General features: G+C 38.1%; 2 protein-coding genes across 13 annotated transcripts in view; one reads left to right on the forward strand and one right to left on the reverse strand.

The window, feature by feature from the left end:
* Nucleotides 1-25,916, reverse strand: part of Nbea (neurobeachin) — a 525,681-nt gene that overhangs the window by 170,362 nt on the left and 329,403 nt on the right. For all 12 annotated transcript variants that reach the window (XM_048341508.1, XM_048341507.1, XM_048341505.1 and 9 more), the window contains one exon: nucleotides 10,626-10,762. In XM_048341508.1, coding sequence (XP_048197465.1) covers nucleotides 10,626-10,762 — 137 coding nt within the window. The remainder of the gene's footprint in view (nucleotides 1-10,625; nucleotides 10,763-25,916) is intronic.
* Mab21l1 (mab-21 like 1) lies at nucleotides 7,117-8,833 on the forward strand. The gene has a single exon (XM_048341519.1). The coding sequence runs from the start codon at nucleotides 7,127-7,129 to the stop codon at nucleotides 8,204-8,206; it is 1,080 nt and encodes a 359-aa protein (XP_048197476.1). The 5' UTR covers nucleotides 7,117-7,126; the 3' UTR covers nucleotides 8,207-8,833.

Here is a 25,916-nt window from a genome sequence, read left to right on the forward strand (position 1 = left end):
GTTGTATGTGTGCATGCGTGTGTGTGTGTGTGCGTGTGTGTGTGTGTGTGTGCATGGCCTCCATTGTGCATAGTCTGCATGCATAGGCTAGTTTGCAAAACATATAAGAGTATATTTACTAAAAATGGTTTCAGATTATTAACAAAGCAATAACTTCTTTGTTAATAGGCCTGTAAGCATGCATAACATTAAAATTTCTACTGTACTTGTCAAATAAAAATATAAAACACAAAACATTTAAATAATTTGTGTATCTTTGGGGAAAAAATAAACAATGAGTTAACTATTCCAAGTTGTAAAAGGAATGTACTTGAAGAAGCATCATTGTCAGTGAAAATGCCTATACTCCCACAATTTAAGGTTGCTTTGTTTGGATTATTTGTATCCAACTAAATTTAAAAGACAATGTATTTCATATAAAATATGGATTAAATGCATATGTTCCAAAAATGCATATACATTTAATTAATACTAGCAGTAAATAACCTTCATTCTAAATCATGGAAAAAAAAGGTTCAGTTACTAAAAGTAATTAAAACATATAGATACTAAGAGGTTGCAAGATTACTTTCCCTAATGCCATTAAGATATTAATGTTACAAATATGCCTGTAATATTTAGTTGATTTAGTTGAGTTATTCATAGAATGGTACAGTCATGAAAAAAGAGTGGACTGCATAAAGATTATATATTAATGTATATAGCTTTGAGAAATAGATTTCACATAAAAATAAAGCTGTATTCTTATTTTAGAATTCTCAGTCTGCATTAGAAACACTATCTTAAAATTACACTCATCTTACTTCTAATTTGATTATATATTTATATAAAACAGATAAAGTCATGTAAATTTAGAAGTATGTCTACTTAGCAGTTTGTATTATTGTATATTTTTACTGAATATTTTTCACCAGATGAAAACATATGCTTTCAAGAAATAGTATACAGTGTTTACTGAAATACATAATATTAGAATAGCAAAAGTAAACATATATAAGTGAAAAATAAGTATTACTTAAGTGATCTACTCTTAGAAAATGTTTGCAATCTGTACCTATTTGGACTATATCCATTTGTATAGAGATAAAGGGAATTCTTATGTATATGTTCTTTTTTCTATAAATCATTTGTCATTACATGTAATATATAAGATGCAACCTATGTTTTTGATATAATTGGTGTCTTCAATTATTACTCTTCTGATGATTTAAAAAATAAACCCTAGTTTAGAGAAATTGCTTTGTCCTTTAAAAATAAGCTTCAGTATGCCAAATTCTAAGTAGGAGAGGATAAATATGCAGGAGAGGATAGATATGCAGTGCCTGGAACTAGATTATCCATGTGCCATATTCTAGCATCAAGGTCATGTTGAATATTCTCAGTGGTTTAATAACATACAGTATGGAGCAATAATGACCACAAGGTAGACTTGGATTGACCAACTACAGATATATGGATTAAAACAATGAAAATGTAAATGATTCTACTGCTTTTTCTACATGCAATAAAAATTTAGTATGCTAATAGTATTAGGGTTGCAAACACATATCAGAAAATCATGTACATCTATGTTAGCTATTGATAGTACCTCATTTTCATTAATGATATAGAAAAGAATCACGTATGATATCTGAATGAAAGATATAGTCTGAGGTCTAACAAAAAGAATTTTAGTTTTATCAATCAGAAAGATAATGATGATGTTATAAAGGGCATAGGAGGAACTAAAATAGTGCAATCATCATTTCTTTGTGATACTTTTGAAATTAATGATAACCTCATTGTTCATAGACATTTGGAAGAATTTATAAATCTCAATTTATTATGAACAATATACATTCCTTTAATTGTCGGCCTTTCTTTTATTTTCATATTTTCAGTTTCTAGATGCAACTTAAAATATTCTGCACTGCTCTGTACACATTCAAATGAAGTAAAGAAACGGAGACAATTATATAAATAATCCAGGCTTTAAATTTCTTTACTTTCCAAAGTAAAGACTACTCAGGATTACTTCAATTTGCAAGCCAAAGAGGCATGGAAATCTTATACATATACTTCCAACTTCGATCTTTAATCTCAAAATTACTTTTCTTTTCAACACCTATTAACACCAATATCAAGGTTAGCAAGCAATACTGCAGGATAAGCAGTTGGGACTTTGTGTTTGTGTAGTAGGGTGATAAAGACACTGAAGCAATGGCCTTAATGATTCGTTCAAGTGAAGAATTTGCATTTTTTAAAACCACACTTCTCAGGGTATTGGTTGATGATTCAAAATAGGATCTACAGTGTCTAAACAGTAACCCAGTAACCTCACTCCTCCCCATGACTTTGTAGTGAACTTAATATGAAAACATGAAATAATATTTTAAGAAGTCACTGAAATTTTTGAACCTTTCCAACTATTTTGTGTTAGTGTTCTCATACAGTAAGTCACAATAGGAAGAAAGGCATAGATGTCATCAAATTAGGTTATGGGGGGGGGTGGAATCCCTCCTTCTATTTTACTTTATTTAATATGACACAAAAAAAACAACCCTGCGCAAATATCTGCCTTTAATTTCTCTCATGTAATAAAAGAAATATATTGTGTCTGGCAGAATGAAACAGTTGTAATAGCCTAGGTGCAGTTTTTTTTTTTTTTTAAAGGGCGAAGAGGGAAGAAATCAAGTGCATACAATGAGCTTTCAAAGCCACTCCAACAGTAGAGATAAATAATTTAATAAAATCAACTTCATATTCTTTTTATCTCCCCAGTGTAATAGGCATATATTAAAATATTTAAATTTATGAATACTTGTGAATAAACTAGCAGCCAGAAGATAATGAAAAACCACAGAATATTATCTATATGATCACTTAATGTGCGCATATCACCTAATAGGCACTTTTTTCCAGAAAGGTTACAATTGCTGGAATTTGGGAACACCCAATTCCAATATAAATTAGGCATATTATTATCACTATTATTATTATTGTCATTATTATATTAAACTTGTGGAGTTGAGGGTTAAACCTAAGGCCTCCTCCTTCCAGGCAAGCACTCTACAACTGAGCTCAAACCTAAAACAAAAATTAAGCTTTTGTTTTTTTCGTAATACAAAAATGTTGCATTTCTACACTTCTAGTCACAATGGCATTTTTTCTTTAAACCTAGCAAGGAGATTGTTTAGAGATTACTTTCTATATCCTACACAAGCAGGTCTACAGAAGGCGTCTACATTCCTTAAGAAAAAGTACTTCTGAAAATTTGTTTGCCATTATTATTTGGAATGCTTTGTAGTGTTACAAATGACAAAATATATTTATTTTATATTCATTAATACTACCAACAATGATACTGATGTGTTGTATCTTTGTTGTAGTTTTTTCCCCTAACTGCTACATTCAAATCAAAGTTGCTTTGGTAAGAAAGGAAATGAAAAAGATTTAAAATTCCAAAATAACAATCAAATGTAAGCATCTCAATTGTTAAATGATAAGATTCTTCATATATTTTTTCTTTCAATTAGGCCACTTTTCTTCAATTGTCATTCTATTATTAGCTCACGTCAAAATGTCTGCCTGCATACAACTGAACACAATTAAGTGAGCATTTGTATATTAAAGCAAAGGACACACACACACACACACACACACACACACTTTTAGTCTATTACAAATTACCAGGATTATATTTATAGCAAAAAAGCAAAACTAATATTATTATGGTTCTTTTATAAACATTTATGTAAGTAAAAAATAAATTTTAAACAAGCCATATGTATGTTGTATCCTTATTTGAAACAACTAGTTCAATAGGTCATATTTTTTCTTAATTACCATAGTTAACAAACATTACCCATACAAATCCAACTCCAAAACCTGGCTTGAAACTAATTTAATTAATACACTATTATTTTTAATTCCTTTCTAGAGTTTATTTCAATTTTGAAAAGAATGGGTAGAAACTAGTCAAACGGTGATCAGAATAGTTTAATTTTCCCTCCAACCACATAGGGTGTTAAGATCACTGGAAGGCTTCAGCTACAGAAGGCAATTCATTTCACGTGCTCAGTGTAACAGAAAATCGCGGTGTTGCAGCAACAAGCACTACTTGCGCTGAGTATTATCCTAGGGTGCTCAGTTCACCCCCAGCGACAGCAGCGGCGGCCGGTGAGTCCTGTGTTATGTAAATCGCTGTCAGCGCCGGGTGTGACGGGCTTGGGGAAGCTGCTCAGAAAACCCAGTCCTGGCATTGCTAAAACCCAGTGACTTCACTTCCCTGCAATACACCAAGACGGACGAGTTTTTCAGCCTTTTGCTCTCCATCTACGTTGCTCTCTCAAAGTGCAAATCGTTAGTGAAAAGGCCCCGGTTGCACCAATTAGTTTGCATAAAGTGTTTCAGTGTTTAGCTTCGCTTTAACCCAATTAAGCAGCGCAGCGAGCCCCTAAGATGCGCCACCTGCGCGCCTGGCTCCATCAAGGCCAGGCAGCACTCCTAGTCGCCCGAGTCTTTCCCTTCAGATACATCCGAACGCCCCCCGGCTTGCCGGTCCCAGGCCTCCTCCCATCCTCAACAACTGGGGAAGGGAGTGTGTTGGGAGGAGAAGCATTGAGTCTGCAGGTAGTCCCGAGACCAAGCATTTCTGGGCAGAACCCAAAAGAGAGGCACTGGCACAAGGGCCCGCCGCCTTGCTCCACTGCCTTCGCTCTTGGATTGGAAGGAGGCGAGGTCTGAGGCAGGCCTGTACACAGAGCCAGGTCTACAGAGGATGAGGAGAAGGTGGGGACACCAAGAGAAGTTTAAAAATAACCATTTCATAAAAATGCGACAGAGAGAAGAGAAAGGGAAGAAGAGGACCAGGGAGTGCAGACCCGTGGGGGTAGATATGGGCAGCAAGATGCTCAAGAGTAACCAGTGCTGGGAGAGGGCTGAAGTGGCCCTTCCCCAGAGACAAGTTGTTTTCTACACTTCTCCTTTGCTTTCAAGAGTCCCTAGGGCTTCTAGGTGCCTCCTTCATTCAAACTGCCAAAAGATAGCAACACCTGCAAAGTGGGGAGGAGCTTTTTCTTGGGGAATGGAGTGGATGTTACCAGCCCCCAAATTAATGTTCTATTTTAATGTAAATCGGAATCTATCATCCTTCTATAATGAGAAAGTAAATTATGGGAGGCTCTGTGCTGTGCTTAATGCCCACCTACCCCCTTTCCACCCCAAACTCCAAAAGCTTGAGTGAAACAGGGCAGTTGGGGAACCTTCAGTATGAGCCTGCTAAAAGCGATTCTAAATGAAACCTGCTTCCTGGGAGTGGAGGTATAGATTTCCATGGAAGTATTTTCTTAGTTTCAAGAGCAGGTATCTAAACGAAAGGTAGAAAACTAAAAAACCCTGTTTAGGGAAGCCACCATGTAAAACTTAAGTAATATTCCTTCTTTTTCCGGAAGGATATAACTCTGTACCACCACAAATAAGAAAGTTCTACATAAACCATTTTCCTCTTATTTTAAGGTTCCAGAATTTAGAAATTTGTTGATTTCTTTCAATTTTTTAAAATGATGTTTAATGCTAATAAGTCAGAATGACTGTAAATGAACTTAAATATTATTAACCATTTCCCTTAATTGAATCATACGGAGTAGTTTAAAATTAATTGCTGCCAGGTCACCACAAAGGACACTTAAGCTAGGAGACACATCTGTAAGCAAGCCAGAAACTGTGTCAATGGGTCTCATTTCTACAATCTTTTCTGAATTTCATGTATCAAGATACAGCTGACTATGAAATCACACTAAAATAATCTTTTAATTCCAGAGAAAATTTACTTTTTAAATATTTTTTTACAAGTACATAAAGGGTTTAGTGTCCTTCTTGAAGCACTGGACAATACTACCTACTTGCAAGACTGACTGCAGATGGGGGGAGAACAGAAACTTTTAAAAAATATCTTAGTTTAAACTTGGGTGCATAAACTCTTCCACATTCTGCAATAATTTTCAGCTTCCTTGCAACAAGTGCAGAGGAGGAAAGGCATTAAAAGTATACTACCTGCCTAAGGTTTAAAAGATCATTCTAACACACAGTAAACCTCCAAAAGTAAAAAATGACTCAAGTACTATACTCCACCCAAAGCCAGCCCCTGTTAGCCAGTAGTCAGTGTATGAAAGAACCAACTTTGAACCTGCACTTCAAAAAGACCCCGAGGATTAGCGGACATTAATTATCTTACTCTAAATGCAAGTTAGTGACTTTGTTTTAGAAAGCCCTATTTAGTTCATTAATTGATGGATGACCATTAATACACCTGTATTTGCATTTCAGTGGTAAACAGACAAGCAGGGGTTTCAACAGAGAAGAGAGCCACTTTGCCAAGTCTTTTCAAAATGTCAATATGCTTCAAGTAATACCGAAGCCGAGAGAGATTTCTCCTTGATTTCCAAGCTGTCTAGGTGGCCTGGGTGATTTTCTGCTGCCAGCAGCCTCCTACCTTTACTTTGTGTGCCTAGATCCACGAGGGGGGATTAATTAGCCGGGCTGGGGCTGAAGGAGGCTGTCGTGACGAGCCCGGTGGCGATTGGCCGACCGCCTGCCTGGCCCTGCCTTTATAATTTCCACACCACTGCATCTGGGCTCTTAGGCAAACCTACAGCAGCTTCTTCTGACATATACACACGCATACTCACGCCCGACGCACACTCAGCACACTTTTCCTCCATCTGATTAACAGTCTTGCGCACACAATGATTACAGGGCAACGTAAATAAATACAGGAAGGGGTGATTCTTTTGGCTACTGGAAGAGCTTTGCTGGGGTCTTAGAGCAACTTTTGTTTTCATTACTGAAAAGGTGATCTCTCCATGCGTCTCTCTCCCCAGAGGATCCAGTAAAAGAGAAAGAGAGACCGAGGAGGGGGGGGAAGAACCACCTTTCACTTTAAGACCGACTGGGCTTCCAGATAAAAGGAAGGGGAGAGCGCGGCCGGCCGCCCGCAGGCCACCGCGCTGCACGTCGGAAAGACTAGAGACGTTTCTGAGCGCTGCGGCCCGTTTCTGCACCGAAGTTGGCTCCTGCTCTAGCAGCCGCATTGGATCCCACAGCTTACTGCGAGACTCCGGTGTACAATCCGGATCTCTGCCCCAACATGATCGCGGCCCAAGCCAAGCTGGTCTACCATCTGAATAAGTACTACAATGAAAAATGCCAAGCCAGGAAAGCTGCCATTGCCAAAACTATCCGAGAAGTCTGCAAAGTCGTTTCCGACGTACTGAAGGAAGTGGAAGTGCAGGAACCCCGCTTCATCAGCTCTCTCAACGAGATGGACAATCGCTACGAGGGCCTCGAGGTCATCTCGCCCACCGAATTTGAAGTGGTGCTTTATCTTAACCAAATGGGGGTGTTCAACTTCGTGGACGACGGCTCGCTGCCCGGCTGCGCGGTGCTGAAGTTGAGCGACGGGCGCAAGAGGAGCATGTCCCTGTGGGTGGAATTCATCACCGCCTCCGGCTACCTCTCTGCGCGCAAAATCCGCTCCAGGTTTCAGACGCTGGTGGCTCAAGCGGTAGACAAATGTAGCTACCGGGATGTGGTAAAGATGGTGGCTGACACCAGCGAAGTGAAACTGAGAATCCGAGATAGGTACGTGGTGCAGATCACGCCGGCTTTTAAATGCACCGGGATCTGGCCCAGGAGTGCTGCCCACTGGCCGCTGCCCCACATCCCCTGGCCGGGGCCCAACCGGGTGGCGGAGGTCAAGGCGGAAGGGTTCAATCTCTTGTCCAAGGAGTGCCACTCCCTGGCCGGCAAGCAGAGCTCGGCCGAGAGCGACGCCTGGGTGCTGCAGTTCGCAGAGGCAGAGAACAGACTGCAGATGGGGGGCTGCAGAAAGAAATGCCTCTCCATCCTCAAAACCTTACGGGATCGACACCTCGAACTGCCAGGCCAGCCCCTGAACAATTACCACATGAAGACGTTAGTGTCCTATGAGTGTGAAAAGCATCCCAGGGAGTCGGACTGGGACGAGTCTTGCCTAGGTGATCGGCTGAACGGAATTCTGCTGCAACTCATCTCTTGCCTGCAATGCCGGCGGTGTCCCCACTACTTCCTACCCAACTTAGATCTGTTTCAAGGCAAGCCTCACTCAGCCCTGGAAAACGCTGCCAAACAAACGTGGCGGCTGGCACGAGAGATCCTGACCAACCCGAAAAGTTTGGAAAAACTTTAGAGGATGATCTAATCAAGAGCTGAAATGATTACTATGCTCAAAGTCCTAATTAAATGAAAACTTCCCGCTCGAATCCTATCAAATATTCTACGAGACAGTGCGAACAGTCTCTTCCTTAAAAAGGAGTAATAATATCAATGCTTAAGCATCATCTCACCTATCCCTTCCAGGGGAGAAAAAGAAGCAGTGATGGATGTAGAAAAACCCAAACAAGTATTACCAAGACTTCTTTACACACGGTTCCCTATCTCCCTAAAAAAGTACAAGCTAACACCGGGAAATCAGCGACGCTGCCACGAAGAACCACGAACACTGCCTATTCAAAGGATTATAGCAATTCTGTGATTTAGGTGCATCTGTCTGTGAGTAAACACGGTTTGGATTTGCCATCTGAAGGAAAGTGTAATGTATATTTTGGTTTGTAACAAAAATTGTGATCTCACATTGTCTTTTAAAGTGTGGATGTTGGTGTTTTGTGATTTGGTGAACAGAACTTAAATTGCCATTTGGGGATACTTCCAGACATTTTTTAACTAACAAAGATACCATTTAAAGGTAGATTTCCTCCTGGTACTTTTATCTGTCTTTGAAAGTGTCTGAACTTTAAAAAGTTTACATTTTTTTGTTTCAAATATATTGCTTGTTCTATTTCTAACATTCCATAAATATACTTGAAATGTTATTTAAATATATTCAAAGGAATTTGAATTCAGCTTATATAATAACGCTTGAATATCTGAATTATATATTTGAAAATGCACTTGAAATACACTGGATAATTACTTTTGTGATTTAGTTTTTAATTTCTGTTGCTGATTTTTATTTAATTAGAAGCTAATAAATGAAGTAAAATACCAAGTTGCTGTGTATCGCTTTAAATTGTTTTTCTATCAAAAGATGTGATACTCCATTTTGAAAATCGATTGCACTTGAATATTTAAAACATTTTCGGAAACAGACTAATGAAATTATTAAAAATAAACATTAAGATGCTGAAGAAGAGCTCTTTTTGTATAGCTACAGAAGATAATCATCTCCCTTCAGTTTCTAGCTTTTTTATAAAACCATTCCTTCCTTCCTTCCTACAACTTACACCATTTAAATCTACTTTGAAACCTTGCTGTTCTGGTTAATATTTCTAAAACATTTTTGACAATATAAGGAAAGAAATCTATCATGACAGTAGTTCAAATAGAATGAGTTAAAAAGCAGACTAATTTAGAGAAAATGTTTAAAGTCATAATGAAAAAAATCTGAAATTTGGATATGGAAAGTGAGCTGATAAGATAAGGATCATTTCTAACCAACACACTTTATCAAACCTTACTGTATGCAATAAGGGTTCCATTAGCAGAATAAATTAGTCACAAGATCAAAACTCCTTTTTTACTTCAAAGTACAAACTAATGATAAAACATAAGGCAAGCTTTTAATTACTTAAAGTACACCCAAACTCATTTAAAAAATTCATTGATTTTGGGAGCTACAAGTACAAGAGTATTTTAATAGCTAATAAGTACTGAAAGATCTCATTATGAATAGGCCTTAATCCAGGTGGTGATAAACTTTTGAATTTGAACCACTAGTTTTTCAGTCATATTTTATATGTTTATTCAGTATCTAAGTTAAACATGAATAAACTCCTAGGTTTATGGGAGTTTTAGATTATTTTACAACGACTGGAAACATTTTAAAGGAACATTTTTGCACAAAATGCCAAAATATCTAGTTCTGAGAGATAGGGCTACTCTAATGCTCCATTGTTTAAAATCTGTAAGATCAAATTTATTATTTCAAATTGTCTAAATATTAATTTTCTGCTATTACATCTTAAGAAGCATATAACTTTAAATATCTGAGTGATAGAATATGCGACGTGTATACATTTTACAGGTTTTAGAGTATAAGTTTCTCTTTCTCTTACATTCATATGTAAAATCCATTCTGATTTCAGAATATGAAAAATTGATGTAATAATGGAGATGAAATTATATCTTAATGGATCCCATCCCAGTTTCCTTATAACATTTCAATAAATAATAATTCATATTGCAACTCATACTTTTGGAAATTAATAGTAATCTTAATACAAAATTTCCTAAGACCTTTCCTAACTGAAAGGCTGGGGGTGGGGAGCACCACTGTGGAGCACTTGTCCTAACTATCAAATCTGCCCAAGTGCACACAAAGGCACTCATAGGTAAACTGCCGAAGTGTGCTCTGGTAATACAGGATTTAAACTCATTAATATATTCTCCAATTCCATAAAAAGATTGTACCTGTATTTTCATTCATGTTATTTTCTATGAAAATGAGAATGCGCTCCCCTCCCCCACTTTCATTAAAAACTGAGCAAATTCGAAAACCACTTCCTGCCACAAAAGCCACCAATACTGTACATAGAATCACTCTGACTCACTTTCGTGTCGATCTTCTTGAAGGCAGGATCATCTTCATCTACTTCGAAGTAGATTTCTGTCGTGGTTATGGAGAGAGTCCCCTTGGCGACCACCACCGGAGCAATGAGCTGGGCAGGGGTACTGAGAACCACGGGGCCTGAAAGATAAGGGAATGGAGTCAGGCGGTGTCCCCGTCCCCCTCACACTCTCCCAAAGGGCAACAACAGGGTTTTATTTGTAAAGATGTGCTACGAAAAATTGGTGCCTACATTATGTGTCAAGATCTTTTCACATTAGATACGATATGCTAAACTGCTCAGCTTTAAAACACTTACTTTTAGAGCTGGGAGACAAATAATTTTATAAAACCCAAGGGGTCAGACGCCCCATTTGCAGAATGGACCCCACAATACCCAGATTCCCCATTGAGCATCACTGATTTCCAAGACCCTAGGTATTGGCCACCGCTCCGAACGACCAACCATCCTTTCAAGCCAGTCCAATCTGTGGCCATAGATCCCCGGAGAAGCAGAAGAGACGAAGGAGGAAAAGATTTAAATATATAAGTTGCTCTGTACTGAGAGGTTAGCGTCTTGAGAAAGGTTTGTGAATATCAGCGTTTCAGTCCCACTACACACGTGTATGAGAGAAGACGTTAAAGTTCTTATACAAAAAACGGAAATGTTTTAAAATGTTCTCACCAGAGAATCGGTCTAAAATGATGCAAATGTAAGTAAGACGCTGCAACAAAAACGATCCCTAGAAAAAGCGTCTGCAAGTGCTGTTTGCCAACTTTGCAAAGAGGAACTAGGATTCGGGAAAAGATTTTTTTTTTTTTTTAAACAAAATGTGCCTAAGGGTGCTTCCTTCGAATTTCCTCAATCCGAGTGCCAGGACATTAGAGCACTGATTCAAGGCGATGGTGGGGGTGGAGAGGGGAAGATGATCAAAACACCCTTGTCAAAATCCCTCAAAGTGGAGGCCTACTCGGTGATCTGGTCTTAACATAGGGCATGGAAATCAGAAATTACGCAGTCGTTTTCTCCCACTGGGGTACAAGGGTGCTACAGAACCCCTTCCCCACAGGCTCCGATGAAGAGTCACAGGAGCCAAGCTAACGGTAGTAGCCAGATCCCCAGCGGCCCGGCAGGCCCCAGCCCCGTGTAGATTCGTCCCGGCTCGAGCGGGAGACCGGTGGTGGCAAAGGCTGGCGTTTCGGGGAGCCGCGCACCCCTGGTCTGCGGCAGTCCAGCACGGGGCCGGGGCGTCTCCTTGGCTGGAGGAACAGAGAGGGCTGGGCAGGCTTCCCTGGAGTTTAAAGGGGAGAGGCTACGCAGCACAAGGCGTTCAGGTTAGCTTTCACCCCTGATGGTGACCGCCTCCATCAGACTACCGCCCGGCCCAGGCCTTCGCTGGTCTGCATTCTTTCCCCCAGGCGCCCGAGGGACTCGGGACAGCGGTTTCCGCCGCACAGCCCGGCGGAGTCGAGGTCCATCTCGGCTCTTGGACCTCGGCTCCACTAGGTTTTTCTTTGCAAAGGGCGAGGCGGTCGATCTGAAGCGCCACTTTAAAGACTCATCAATCTTAATCTAGGTTGCTCAAGTAATTATGCCCGAATCTCTTGTACGATTACAAGTGGATTTGGGTTTCTATTCCCCAGGCACTCCTTTGTGTTTATTGGAGGGTCTCTGCGCGCGGCGTCGCCTCCAGCCTCCGGAGCCCTCCTCCAAGTCCCCCAGCGCAGAGGCCGGTTCGAACCGCTCCCTTAACCCTTAAGCGACCAGGCCGCTCCCCTGGACACCGCTCTTCAAGTTTCAGCTCCAGAGAAATGCATGCTGTTTACTCTTCTTGAGTGCGGCTATGTGAGGAAAAAAGGTGATGGGATTCACATCGGAAACAAAGTGTCATCTCTGTTGGGCCTTGCTAAAACCTTAGAAAAGTCTTCCCTCCAAATACAGGGGAGTCATGATTTATGTCTTAATACAGGTTTCTGGCATTTGGAGACAGAAAATAGAAACATTAAAAATGGCGAACCACTTCTTTCTCTTAAATTGTAATATAACATATCCAAACAATCAAATCGGGAAAACTGAAAAGAATAAGATCATGAAACGAATTATGAAAACCACATTCACCGATTTACTGAAATAAATTAAGAATTTTAAGTACGCAATCCATGAACTTTTAACAGGGAACACATTTTACTCTACTTATTTCTCCGCGTCTCCTCTCTGCACTTCCTTTTGATTCTACTCCAATTTCATTGAGTTGGGATTTTTCTGGGAGTTTATAAAAAAGGATTTCAAATTGCTCTTTAAGAAAAGACACATCATGAAATATTCAGCCTTAATAGTGTGTCATTTTCCCTCTTGTCCTTGGAAATCTCCAATTACAACTTCCAATTCCATAGCATGTTTAAGGAGCACTGAGTCTTTTTGTTGCAGCCTTCAGGGAGCAAACCAGCCACAGAAAGAATACAGAGTTAATCCACTACAGCAATAGAGAGAGGGGATTATGTTCTAATCCCCTTTGGGGAAAACTCTGGATATTAGGGATCCTATATTAAAACGTTTACATAAAGCACAATCACAAAACAGCAGATTGTCCATATGGTACCTGGTTATTTGAAAACCTTGATCTCTTGCTAAATAAAGGGTTTCAAAAGGACAGCATCACTGGATGCCAGAGAGATGGTGATCTGGCAGATTTGGTCCTACAGGAGATCTTAACTACATGTTAAACCTTCTAAATGGCTTGGTGTAGTGAGTTGGGGACTGGCTCTAAATATAGTAATTCCAATTCTGACTCTAGTCTTAAAAGGATACACGACAATAAGCTTCTCAATACACATATACAAGTAATGATGTTAAAGGATAGTTAAATGAATAAAGTCCATACAACAATATAAAATTACATCTAAAGTGATAAGTAAATGTTTTAAAATGTTACTTTTTACTATTGGAAGTATAATGTTTCAAAAACATGGATCCACTACTATGGTAAAGATTGAGGATATTACTTGTCATTAAATGTTTAAAATCTAGATCCAAGATCACCCAAGCCTAAAGAGAGATACCTTGGAAAGAAAAAATTTCTCTTTTTGGCCATAGGACCAGGGGAGATGGTAAACTTCACTGAATACTTGAGTACAGAACACATGTTTTATATTCAGAAAGGGAATTATTCATCAAGTATACTTAAAAAGTAGAATGTTAAACACCATGGATCTGGATTATGCTGTTGAAAATCAAGATTCTGAGGCTAAAATTTTTGATAATAATACACTCATATCTTAGCAAAACATCATAGTTTATAAGAGTCCCTGTTATTTGACTAATAGTCCACTACACAAGCATGGGGTCCTATCTGTTAGTGCTGTCTTGCCAAAGACCAACATGATTACACCTGTGATTGAATAAACTGGGTTTAATAAGAGGGTTTGTCAGCCCTGGGAATGAGGGTGTTATCTGAACTTTGGTTAAGTGATTTGAGATTCATGGAGGCAAAACTTTGCTATCCACTAGGAAACAGGGATAATTTTGTGATGGGCTTCTTTAACAGGCTAGAGGAAGGAAAAAGCTGCAGTTGAAAAGTAGCATTAGCTACTTTTAGCCAGGAGAGGGGGATGTTTGGTATTTCTGTGGTATGCACTGTGACCTTGTTTTTTGTCTGAGCTTAGACAAAATTTTAAAGTTTTTTTTTTTTGTTGTTGTTGTTGCTCTGTCTCACATCCTTTCCTATGATCCTATCTGATGTCCTTTTTTTTTTTTTTAATGTTCAACACAGGAAAATTATGCTTAGCTATGAGCTTCAGTCCAAATCCCAACACAGAGCACACTTGAAGTTGAGGCTAGTACCCAAAGGTCATAACCACTTTTCTTTTGTCTGATTCAGGAATTAATCATTTTTAAGCTGGTCAAATAGCATCACAGCTATTAAAATGCAATTATGGCAATTAAATTTTCAAACAATGCTAAGCTTTTCTACAAGTTTTTAACATAAAGCAGAGCAAAGAAATGGAAGAAAAAGTTGCAGTTTAATTAGAACTGACACTGTTAGAATTATTTGATGTGACATTCACAGGAAAAACTATATTTAGGATACACAAATTATAACGTAATTCCAAATCACTTCAGTATTTCCTAAAGTGAACTTAATATAGTTACAAGTTTTATTAGCTGTATGAGTTTTCTCCAATCTCAATTATGTTGAAACCACGTTTACTTTCTTCTTGAACATGTTAAGGATCACCATTTGGCATAATAAACATTGATAAACCCTGGTAAAATAATTAAACTGAAAATTTTGACATTATTTAGAAGAACTAAAATTAATCTTAAAGTCTTTATGTTGAGAGTAACAGGATATTTTTTCAAAAAGTTAAGAAAAAAATACAATCAGGAGTAAATTTTTATAATCATCATATGATGTTATAAAATCTGTGGGACATAACTCTAGTGTGAATAACTGAATATAAAGCTAACATATCTATTACTGATTTGGGTTCTTACTACTCTGGCACTATTGATTTAAAGAAAACATTCTCCTATAGAATTAAAATGATATGATGTTTTAAGTCTCAAAACAATCTAAAATAAATTACTGAAGGGTATATGGAAGCTGGAAGTTTGTTTTGAAAACCTAGGAAAGCTTGGATCTTTAAGGAAGCTGAAGTGTTTATATATGTGCCAATGGGGAGAACAGTCTTAGAAAAATACTGTAAACATTCTTAGATTTCCATTGTCCAGAAAAGCTCCACGTGTTTCAAGCACATTTGTCTTCAGGGTAAAGAAATCATTAAAAAAACACCTCTAGACAAGTTTTCTCTTTATATGAAGAATATTGATAGTTGTTCAAACATATGATCAGAATAAACATCCTCTGAAATTTTTACACACTTCACTCACATGGAAATAGGAGATGAATTAGGAATTGATAATATGAACAACTCACAGAAAATATACCTTAAGAATGACGAATATAATTTCAGCACTATTCCCTTGTCATCATGCTCACACACACATAATGTTTCCAAATTGTCTATTAAAAACAGTCCATACTGTACTCAAGAAGTGGCCTTTTGGGCTGGGAATATGGCCTAGTGGTAAAGTGCTCGTCTTGTATACTTGAAGCCCTAGGTTGGATTCCTCAGCACCACGTATATAGAAAGGGCCAGAAGTGGCACTGTGGCTCAAGTGGCAGAGTGCTAGCCTTGAGCAAAAAGAAGCCAGGAACAGTGCTTAGGCCTTGAGTTCAAACCCCAGGACTGGCAAAAAAGCAAAACCAAACAAAAAAGAAGTGGCCTTATAACTCTTCGTGATATCTGAGTATAAGCTATTTTAAAACTGAGATTAGCCATAACCACTTGCCTTCACAGTTTGCTGTTTGTCTGAGATGTTTATTGTAGAAAAACAAGAGACACGTAAGAACACACAGTGAACTTTTGAGATTTATGTTCAGTACAAACTTGGAAAAAAAAGAGACCTCTTACAAGAAAAAAAATCGATATTGTAGTTTATCATACTGGCTTATTTAATGTGTTTATAATAAATAATTTTAAAGTACTGAGAAAATAAAATTTTATTTAATTAATTCACTAGTATTTGATATTTGTTAATTTCTCATTTTTATAAATAATGATGAGGACAACAAAAATATATTAAGTCAATTTGATAGGCTCTAACTTTAACCCACTTTTTTTTTTTTTTTGCTTTTTTGGCCAGTCCTGGGCCTTGGACTCAGGGCCTGGGCACTGTCCCTGGCTTCTTTTTGCTCAAGGCTAGCACTCTGCCACTTGAACCACAGTGCCACTTCTGGCCATTTTCTATATATGTGGTGCTTGGGAATTGAACCCAGGGCTTCCTGTATACGAGGCAAGCACTCTTGCCACTAGGCCATATTCCCAGCCCACATTTATGTTTTTTAATTTATCTGTACAACTGGTAATTCTTAATATTAAAAGTAACCAACAAAACTAGTGCATATCCTACACCAGCAATTGGTAATTTTATAGTAGAAAAATCTTAAAAAGCATAGTCTAAGTAAAATAACATTTTCCAACACAAAAATACTAAAAAAAAAAAAAACACAATAGTTCTAATGTTCAGTGTGATAATTTGCCATCTTGTGATTTAATAGGTGAGCTAGTTGAGATTTGTGTTTCTAGTTATATTACATTTAGTTCAACATATGGAATGCATTTTTCACCTTCTGGAAAGGTCTGACTTTTTTATGGTACTAGGATATCATTTACTGATTGGCAAGAGTATATTCCTACTAGACTAGATGAGTGAATGAACCAGATGAAGATTTAAGTCTATAGGACGAATAGGACTTTCTTTGTGCTTCAGAGCTTGCTTTCTGTCCTCCTTGCTTCCTGGGCACACCATTACTTCAGGACTTAAAATATGTGTTCAGAAGTATTGCTAATTTGGCACAAGCTCCTTGAAGACAGGGGCATTATTTTCTTCATTTAACATACTACCATCACAATATGAAATCTGTGTTTACAGAGCTGGATATAGGAAATGACACAGAGCACTTCTGGACCTATTTCATAGTAAAGAACCACTTAAAAGTACACATTATACGTTGAATGTTTTCCAGTAATCAATCACAAACATGCAAGAAAATGCATTTTATAGAAAACAAAATTTGATAACATTAAAACCATTTGGAGTTATATCTGGTCATGATAAATGCACTACATTTTAAAAATAAATATGGCAGAAGTTTATAACTTCCATAGTACAGAAGTTGCAGGTGCTTTGTAAATTAGATGTATAGAGACATATTTAGCTCAGCATTCAGATATTTATGTTGGTTTCAATATAGGGGATAACAGTGATGCATTATTACACATAGACCTTATTATACTATAGTGTAACAATGATAAAAGTATAAGAGAAAATGATGGCATGTGGGAGAAAGAGCTTAACGAAGCATTGAGTAAAGCATTTTAAGTGAGTTGATCTAATTTATTCCTCATAACCATCCTTTGTTATACATACTGCTATTATTTACATTTTACAATTGAAAAATGAAAATGTAGGTATTTAGCAAAGGTCACATAACTGCTAAGTGACAGATAGGATTCAATGGTTCCTAAACTGGAGTATTTATCTACTATAAATTCTGCCTCATACCAGGAAAAGGTAGAAGCAATTCTATGGAAATTCATTCAATGGTGATCATTCCTAGTTTTGAGGGGAGATGTAACTGAAATAGAATGAGGGTGATAAAATCCAAAGTGAGTTGTGATAGAGGATAAGACACACTTGGATGTCAGGGGGACAGCACATAAGCAGGGAAAAGTAGTCTAATAAAGCACATAGTTGCAGGGATGAATAAGCACAAACTAACTGTGGATAGATTGGGACACATGAAAAGAAGAGTGAATTTAGATTAAAAAAAACAACAACAAACCCATGTAGTCTTCAGTATTAGACCTTGTAGGTGTAATTTCAGAGATTAGAGCTGGAAATTTCAGTGCGGAGTAGTAGTAATAGTTACGTGTTTGTGGTGGCTCACAGGTTTTTGGGGGAAGACAACTAAATAAGTGTTACTTCCCCCCCTCCTAGAAAAATTCATGTAACTACATTTGTCCATTCTAATTGTATACTACAGTTTTCTTATTTTGGAGAAAAACCAATTTTTTCTCACTTGTCTAATACCTTCCTATATGAAAATTTATTTATTCCTGCATCTTCATTTATCCTTACCTCTTTTTATCTCTAGTTTTAGGAAACCATCATTCTTCCTGGGTAAGCTAGTTAACTTCTCTACCTGAGCTTTTGGTCCTTTCTTCCTCTGCCACTTGATGCGCTTTCCCGTATCTCTAAACTGCTTTATTTCTTCAAATCTGAACAATAGTCTCTCTCTCTCCCTCTCTTCTCTCTTTTGCCTTCCCTCCCTCCTTTTCTTACTTCTTTCCTTCCTTCTTTTTCCTTAAGAGTGTGTGTGTGTGTGTGTGTGTGTGTGTGTGTGTGTGTGGTGTATGTGTATTTGTGTGTGCCTGAGCATGTGTATGTTCTTGAATTTAGCTCCTAGGTATTGTCCTTGAGCTTTTTTGCTCAAGACTGCCACTCTGTCATGTGAATCACAGTTGTACTTCTTGCTCTTTAGTGGGTAACTAGAGATAAGAATCTCAGGTACTTTCCTTTCTAGACTAGCTTGGGAACATAATCCTCAAATCTCAGCCTCTTGAGTGGCTAGATACAGGCATAACCACCAGTGTCTGGCAACATATCCAGAATTCTTCAAATGCATTTTTAACTATAGACCTTGTTTTTTTCTCATTACCATATTTAAAAGTATTTGTGTTCCATGGACCACCAGGATGAAATTGCTGAGCCCTTGACCTCTAGAGCACAGGAGTCTTCCTTGGGCTTTACTGCTCCTTCTTCATATCCATGATTGCTCTCTTCACTGACTTCCCTTAAACCTCCTTCCACAGGGGACCTGATATGTGAGGATTGCAGTTGAGACTAGCCCCAGCAGGAAAGTCCCCAAAGTCCCTGAGACTCTTTTCTCCAAACAACCAGCAAAAAAGCTGAGGTGGAGCTGTGACTAAACTGTTAAGAGCATTAGCCTTTAGCAAAAAAGCTCAGGGACAGTTCCCAGGCCCAGAGTTCAAGTCACATCCACATCTACACCCACACCCGCACCCACACACTCACTCATTCACACACACAATTTTGTGATTTAATAGAAAAAAATCAATAGAATTTTTGAGTAAAAAACAGCAATTGGTAATTTTCTGATCAATAAAACCACTTAAATATTTTGTGTTGAAAAATGTCTAACAATATTTAGACATCAAACAATCTGTCTTCTCTTTGCTCATAAAAGGTGTAGGCTTGATTTATTGGACTGATGAGTTGAAATGATAGATCATTTCTACTGGAATAACTGTTATGACTGCCATGTAGATTCTTGTTCCTAGGACTGATTTTGCAGGCTGCTATTCTGCTTTGTAGCATCAAACTACAGAAACTGAGAAAAAAAAAAAAGCATGGTAGACCAAAAAAAACTTGTTAGTCTTTTGTCTATCATTATTCTAAGTGTAGTAGTAAAATCACTGACTTACCTAATCTTTGAACCAGTGCCAAAGTCTGCTGGAGTGAAGACCAGGGAACTCAAATGTGTCCATGAAAAAACAAAGACCTGTCCATATCCTCCTCTCCAATTTGCTAGCATCCACTACTTGTTCACAATAGAATATCTCTGTTATCTCCTATTATCTCTCTAAGAGTAACAAAAATAATGAGTCATAAATCTTCAGTAGGTGATGAATATCCTTATCCATACACTTCTTAATAAATATCACTTTACGAAAGCATTGTCTCCTACAGAGAGATATCACTCAGTGATAGGAAGTTGCTTATTGCCCCTGTGTTTCAGATTGACAATATAAATATAAATTCATTGGAATCCTCTACCCAGATAAAGAAAAAGAAAAAAAATTTCAACCAGAGCACTGTATTAGAAAGAACAATTATATCACAATTATAAAACACTTGCCTAAAACAAAGGGTGGCAACAGATACTCTGAAAACACTACAAGAAGGAGTAGGAGAAACACTTGGGCTCCTTGGCACAGGATGAAACTTCCTTAACAATGGTCCAGAAATGCAACAAATCAAAGGTTGGACAAACTGGAATGCATCAAACTGCAGAGCTTCTGCAGGGCAAAGGACATAGCTTGCAAGATAAAAGAAAGCCCACAGTTTGGGAGAAGATCTTTACCGGCCATACAATGGACAAAGGTCTCATATCTAAAATATATGCAGAACTAAAAAAATTAAATTCCTCCAAAACAAATCCTCAAAGAACCAACAGCCCCCTCAACAAGTGGGCTAAAGACCTAAAAAGAGATGTCTCTGAAGAGGAAATGAGAATGGCCAAGAGACACATGAACAAGTGCTCTATATCACTGGCCATAAAAGGAATGCAAATTAAAACAACACTGAGATTCCACCTCACCCCAGTAAAATGTCCTATATCAAGAAAACTAACAATAACAAATGCTGGAGGGGATGTGGCCAAAAGGGAACCCTACTACATGGTTGGTGGGAATGTAAACTTGTTCAGCCACTCTGGAAAGTGGTATGGAGATTTCTCAGAAGGCTAAACATAGAGCTCCTCTACCACCCAGCAGCCCCACTTTGGGGCAGGTACCCAAAAGATTACAAATAAGAACACAGTAAAGCCATCAGTACAACAATGTTCACCGCAGCAAAATTTGTCATGGCTAAAATATGGAACCAATCCAGATGCCCCTCAGTAGAAGAATGGAACAGGAAAATGTGGTACATATACACAATGAAGTTTTATGCCCCTATCAGAAAGAATGACATTGCTCCATTCGTAAGGAAATGGAAGGACTTGGAAAAAGTTATACTAAGTGAAGTGAGCCAGACCCAAGGAAACATGCACTCTACGGTTTCCCTCATAGGGAATAATTAGTACAGGTTTAGGCTAGTCATAGCAGAGGATCACAGTAGCCCAATAGCTATGAACATATACGATGATGCTAAGTGAAATGAACTCCATGTTATGGAAACAAGTGATATATCACTGTTGTAATTATTTTCAACATGCCATGTGAAACCGTAGCTTTTTTGTATCCTCTTGTATCCCCTTCCTGTGGTTGTCCCCGCGCTATCACTGTATCTCATTTGAGTACCCTGGATACTGTATACACTGGTATTAGAACTAGGGGAAGGAAAGGGAATATCAAAATCGAGAGACAAAGGACAAAAAGACAAATGACTCCAAAAGCAATACTTACAAACCATTTGGTGTAAACCAACTGAACAACTCATGGGGAGAGAAGGAAAAGGGGAGGGGGAGAAATGAGGGAGCAGGTAACCAACAGTACAAGAAATGTACCCATGGCCTTATGTATGAAACTGTAACCCCTCTGTCCATCACTTCAACAATAAATAATCATTCAGAAAAAAATAAAGGGTGGCTTATTATTAAAAACTTTAAAGGGAATGTTATATGTGACTTGAATCATGGTTGATATTCAATAAGTTATGGTTGGGATGTGTTCTTTTATCATAGTTTAACTTATATAGTTAGGGTACCAGCGCTATCACTGGTATTAAGAGTACTTCAAAATTGTTTGGGAAACTACAGGATCCATGAGTGAACCAAACACAAAAGTTCGGAAATTCAGAAATACAGCTACAGTACAATATCAGCAGGTCCAAAATATCTTGTAAAACTTGTGAAAGCAATGAAAAGCAAATAAATCTATATATACATTCAAGATAAAGCTTTTGTTTTTAAAACAAAATTATTAAGGTTTGGTTAAAATACATAGAGAATGAATGATAGATGTTGAAAGTATTTATGACTCCAAGGGCAAGTTGAATGGAGCTCTCTACCATCTGCTAAGTTTAGGGTTGTGGACAGACCACACATAGTTTGATAAAAATTAGCTCTGGTGAGCCACTCGGGAAAGCGGTAGAGAGATTCCTCAGAAGGCTAAACATAGAGCTACCCTATGACCCAGCAACCCCACTTTTGGGCATCTACCCAAAAGACCACAAACAAGAACACACTAAAGCCACCAGCACAACAATGTTCATCGCAGCACAATTTGTCATAGCTAGAATCTAGAACCAACCCAGATGCCCCTCAGTAGACGAATAGATCAGGAAAATGTGGTACATATACACAATGGAATTTTATGCCTCTATCAGAAAGAATGACATTGCCCCATTTGTAAGGAAATGGAAGGACTTGGAAAAAAAATTATACTAAGTGAAGTGAGCCAGACCCAAAGAAACATGGACTCTATGGTCTCCCTTATTGGGAATAATTAGCACAGGTTTAGGCTAGTCACAGCAGAGGATCACAAGAGCCCAATAGCTATACCCTTATGATCGATCACATAAGATGATGCTAAGTGAAATGAACTCCATTTTATGGAAATGATTGTTATATCACAGTTGTAACTACTTTCAACATCCCATGTGTATCTGTAGTTTCTACTATTGATGATGTTCTTGTATCACCTTCTTGTGATTGTATCTACACTATCTCTGTAATCTTATCTGAGTGTATGGGAAACAGTGTGTACTGGTATTAGAATTAGGAAATTCAAAGGGAATACCAAAATTGAGAGACAAAGGGTAAAATAAGAGAAACAACAACAAAAGCAATACTTGCAAAACTGTTTGGTGTAAGTGAACTGAACACCGCAGGGGGGGAAAGGGGGAGGGGGGAGGGGGGTATGAGGGACAAGGTAACAAACAGTACAAGAAAAGTATCCAATGCCTAACGTATGAAACTGTAACCTCTCTGTACATCAGTTTTATAATAAAAACTTTAAAAAAAAAACCTTTTCTCTGCTTTGACAGTTTAAGGTAGTGGTTTAAATATTTTAACTTTGTAAGGAATGAGCCTCTGTTAATGTTGTCTCTATGAGCTTTGTGAATTCTATGAGGCTGCATGTGAACCCTTTGGGTTTACTATTTATGACTAGTAAAGTGACTTCCGAATTCAAAGAGAGAGAAAAAAGACTTATAAAGACTTACAAGGCTGTTTCAACATCAAATAGCTTTTGTGAAACAACATTTTGATGAGTTAAGTGTGAGTGAGTCAGGGACATATGGATTAAATTTCCCTTGAAATGCACATGAGTTTAAAAATTAAAGGGAAATGTAAAATGCATTTTAGAGAATCCAGAATTTTAAAAGAGATCCCCCTCACAACTACTAGTATTAGGATAAATTAATACTAGTTGAACACTGTAAATAAAATTATTAAAAATAAACATGGAAGAAGATATTATAGTTTTGTCAGGGAAAGCATGGAATGCTGCCTGACAATGCTGGAATTGTGCAGCATGGCTTAAGGCCTGCATTGGCTGATAGGGCAGAGTTTATATGTATCTTTGTTATGTAACCAGAGCATGTTCTCTCTCTCTCTTTCTCTCTCTCTCTCGTAAATGACACATGTATCTGAAAAAGTCAGGCTTCAGAACTTGATTGTTATTTTAATTTTACTATAGTTTCCGAGGATTTGCAATTTTTTTCTTCTTTCTATATTTTGCTGTACTCTTTCTATGTCCATAGTAGCATTCACTCTCTATATCAGCAATTTTACCTATGTCTCTGGATATTCCAAGTTAAAACAATATGTAGCTGATTTTTTAAACTGTCTTATTGGCTAGGAAGGTTGGTGAATGGCCTACCACAGCCTCCTGGTTGTTTGAGTTACAGAGAGGTCGGATAGCACAGTCTCCTGAGGGTCTGCAGGCACAAAATGTGAGGGAGTAAATAAATCAATGAGAAAGTCAAGTCAAAAGGAAACTGAGGAAAGATTAGTCGACTTGTAACAAGATGAATAAGAAATGTACTCACAGCCTTACATATGAAACTGTAACCCCTCTGTACTTCACTTTGACAATAAAGAAAAAAAAAGTTCTAATTACTGTTTCCCTCCCTCTCCATTTTCTTCATTATTTTACTTTAAATTAGCAGGATAATGACTATGAGGAAAAATATTGATAATTAAACAAATTGCTTTCAACGTTATCACCACTCTTCAATCAAAATACATTGTAAAGCCCGCTGATGGAGGCTCACATCTGTAATCCTAGCTACTCAGGTGACTGAGATCTTGAGGATTGTGGTTTGAAGCCAGCCAAGGGGAAGAAGGTCCATGAACCTCTTACCGCTGATATACCAGTCAAAAAACCAGAAGTGAAGTGGATCAAAGTGGTGGAGTGATAGACTTGAACAAAGGAACTCAGGGACACCACCCAGACTCTGAGTTCAAGCCCCACTGCTGACCACAACAAAACAAAACAAAAAACACTGTATATATAAACTGCTTTGTTACATGGCAAAAAGTTCAATATATATCTAAAAAGTAGGGGAGGGTTGAGAGGGGCGGATGAGAATGTTGAAAGGGTTGACATTGATCAAGATGTACTGTATTCATAAAGTGGTTTGGAAAATGGCAACTCGTTTATACACCTACTTAAATACAACAAAATTATTCAAAATATATTCCAGCAAAGAGAAAAAAGGCTTAAAAACATCAGGCTGCTTTTACCTGGGAACTGTAAAAGATATAACAGGGACTTCAAAGTAAGTCAGGGAGAGGACTCAACATAGCCTCCTAATAATAAAGACTTCTTTTTGTTTTGTTTTGTTTTTCACCAGTCCTGGGGCTTGAACTCAGGGCCTGAGCATAATCCCTGATTACTTTTTGCTTAAAGCTAGCAGTCTACTACTTGAGCAATAGCACCACTTCTGGCTTTCTCTATATATGTGGTGCTGAGGAATCGAACCCAGAGTTTCATGTATACGAGGTGAGCACTTTACCACTAGGCCATATTCCCAGCCCAATAAGACTTCTTTAATTCCATTTTTCTCATTCATTTTTTATTTGTTTGTTTTTGGTGCCAGTTCTGGGGCTTGAATTCAGGGCCTGGGTTCTATCCATGAGGATTTTTTCTGTCTAGGATAGCGCCCTACCACTTGGAGCCACAGTTCCACTTCCAGCTTTTTGGTGGTTAATTATAACTAAGTGTCTCACTAACTTTGCTGCCAGGACTGGCTTTGAATTGTCATCCTGAGATCTCAGCCTCCACACTAGCTAGGATTATAAGAATGAGCTACCAGTGACTGCCTGTTGTTATCATTTCTTCTTCTTTTTTTTTTTTTAATTTTACTTTACTGTGAAGGTGATGTACAGAGGGGTTATAGTTACATAAGTAAGGTACTGAGTACATTTCTTGTTGAACATTGTTACTCTCTTACTTATTTTCTCCCACTTTCCATTCCCCCACCCAGCCCTGACACCCCCACCCTCAATTTGTAAAGTTCATTTCCAACATAGTATCTTGTGTGTGCTGCTGTGGCTTTGGTTTACCCTTTGTTCTTTGTCTCACCATTCTGTGATTCCTCTTCCCTTCCCCAAATCAGATAAATGTAAATATAAGACACAGGGTAGCAAAATCAAAAAGTGACAAGAGGGGATTATAGGCCAGTGTCTGCCTATTGTTCTCATTCTTAAATCACGTGGTTGTTTTCCTCTGGGATTCAGATTATTGACCTAGAGTGTATCTGTGTGTGTACACTCATGCAAAGTTTTCTACAGAATTTATAGCTTAGAAAAACCCACATATAAAATCTGCTAGGCACTGGTTACTGTTAGGTTTTTTAAAGTAGGTAGCCGGTAAAGGAGAACGCCACGCGGTATTCAGGCATGAGAGAAAGTTTATTACCAACTGCTGGCCTGTGGCCGAGATGATCCATGGCCTGAGAGAAGGGAGAGAGAAGAGA

The sequence above is a fragment of the Perognathus longimembris genome, chromosome 3, assembly GCF_023159225.1.
Source record: "Perognathus longimembris pacificus isolate PPM17 chromosome 3, ASM2315922v1, whole genome shotgun sequence".
In the NCBI taxonomy this organism is placed as follows: Eukaryota; Metazoa; Chordata; class Mammalia; order Rodentia; family Heteromyidae; genus Perognathus; species Perognathus longimembris.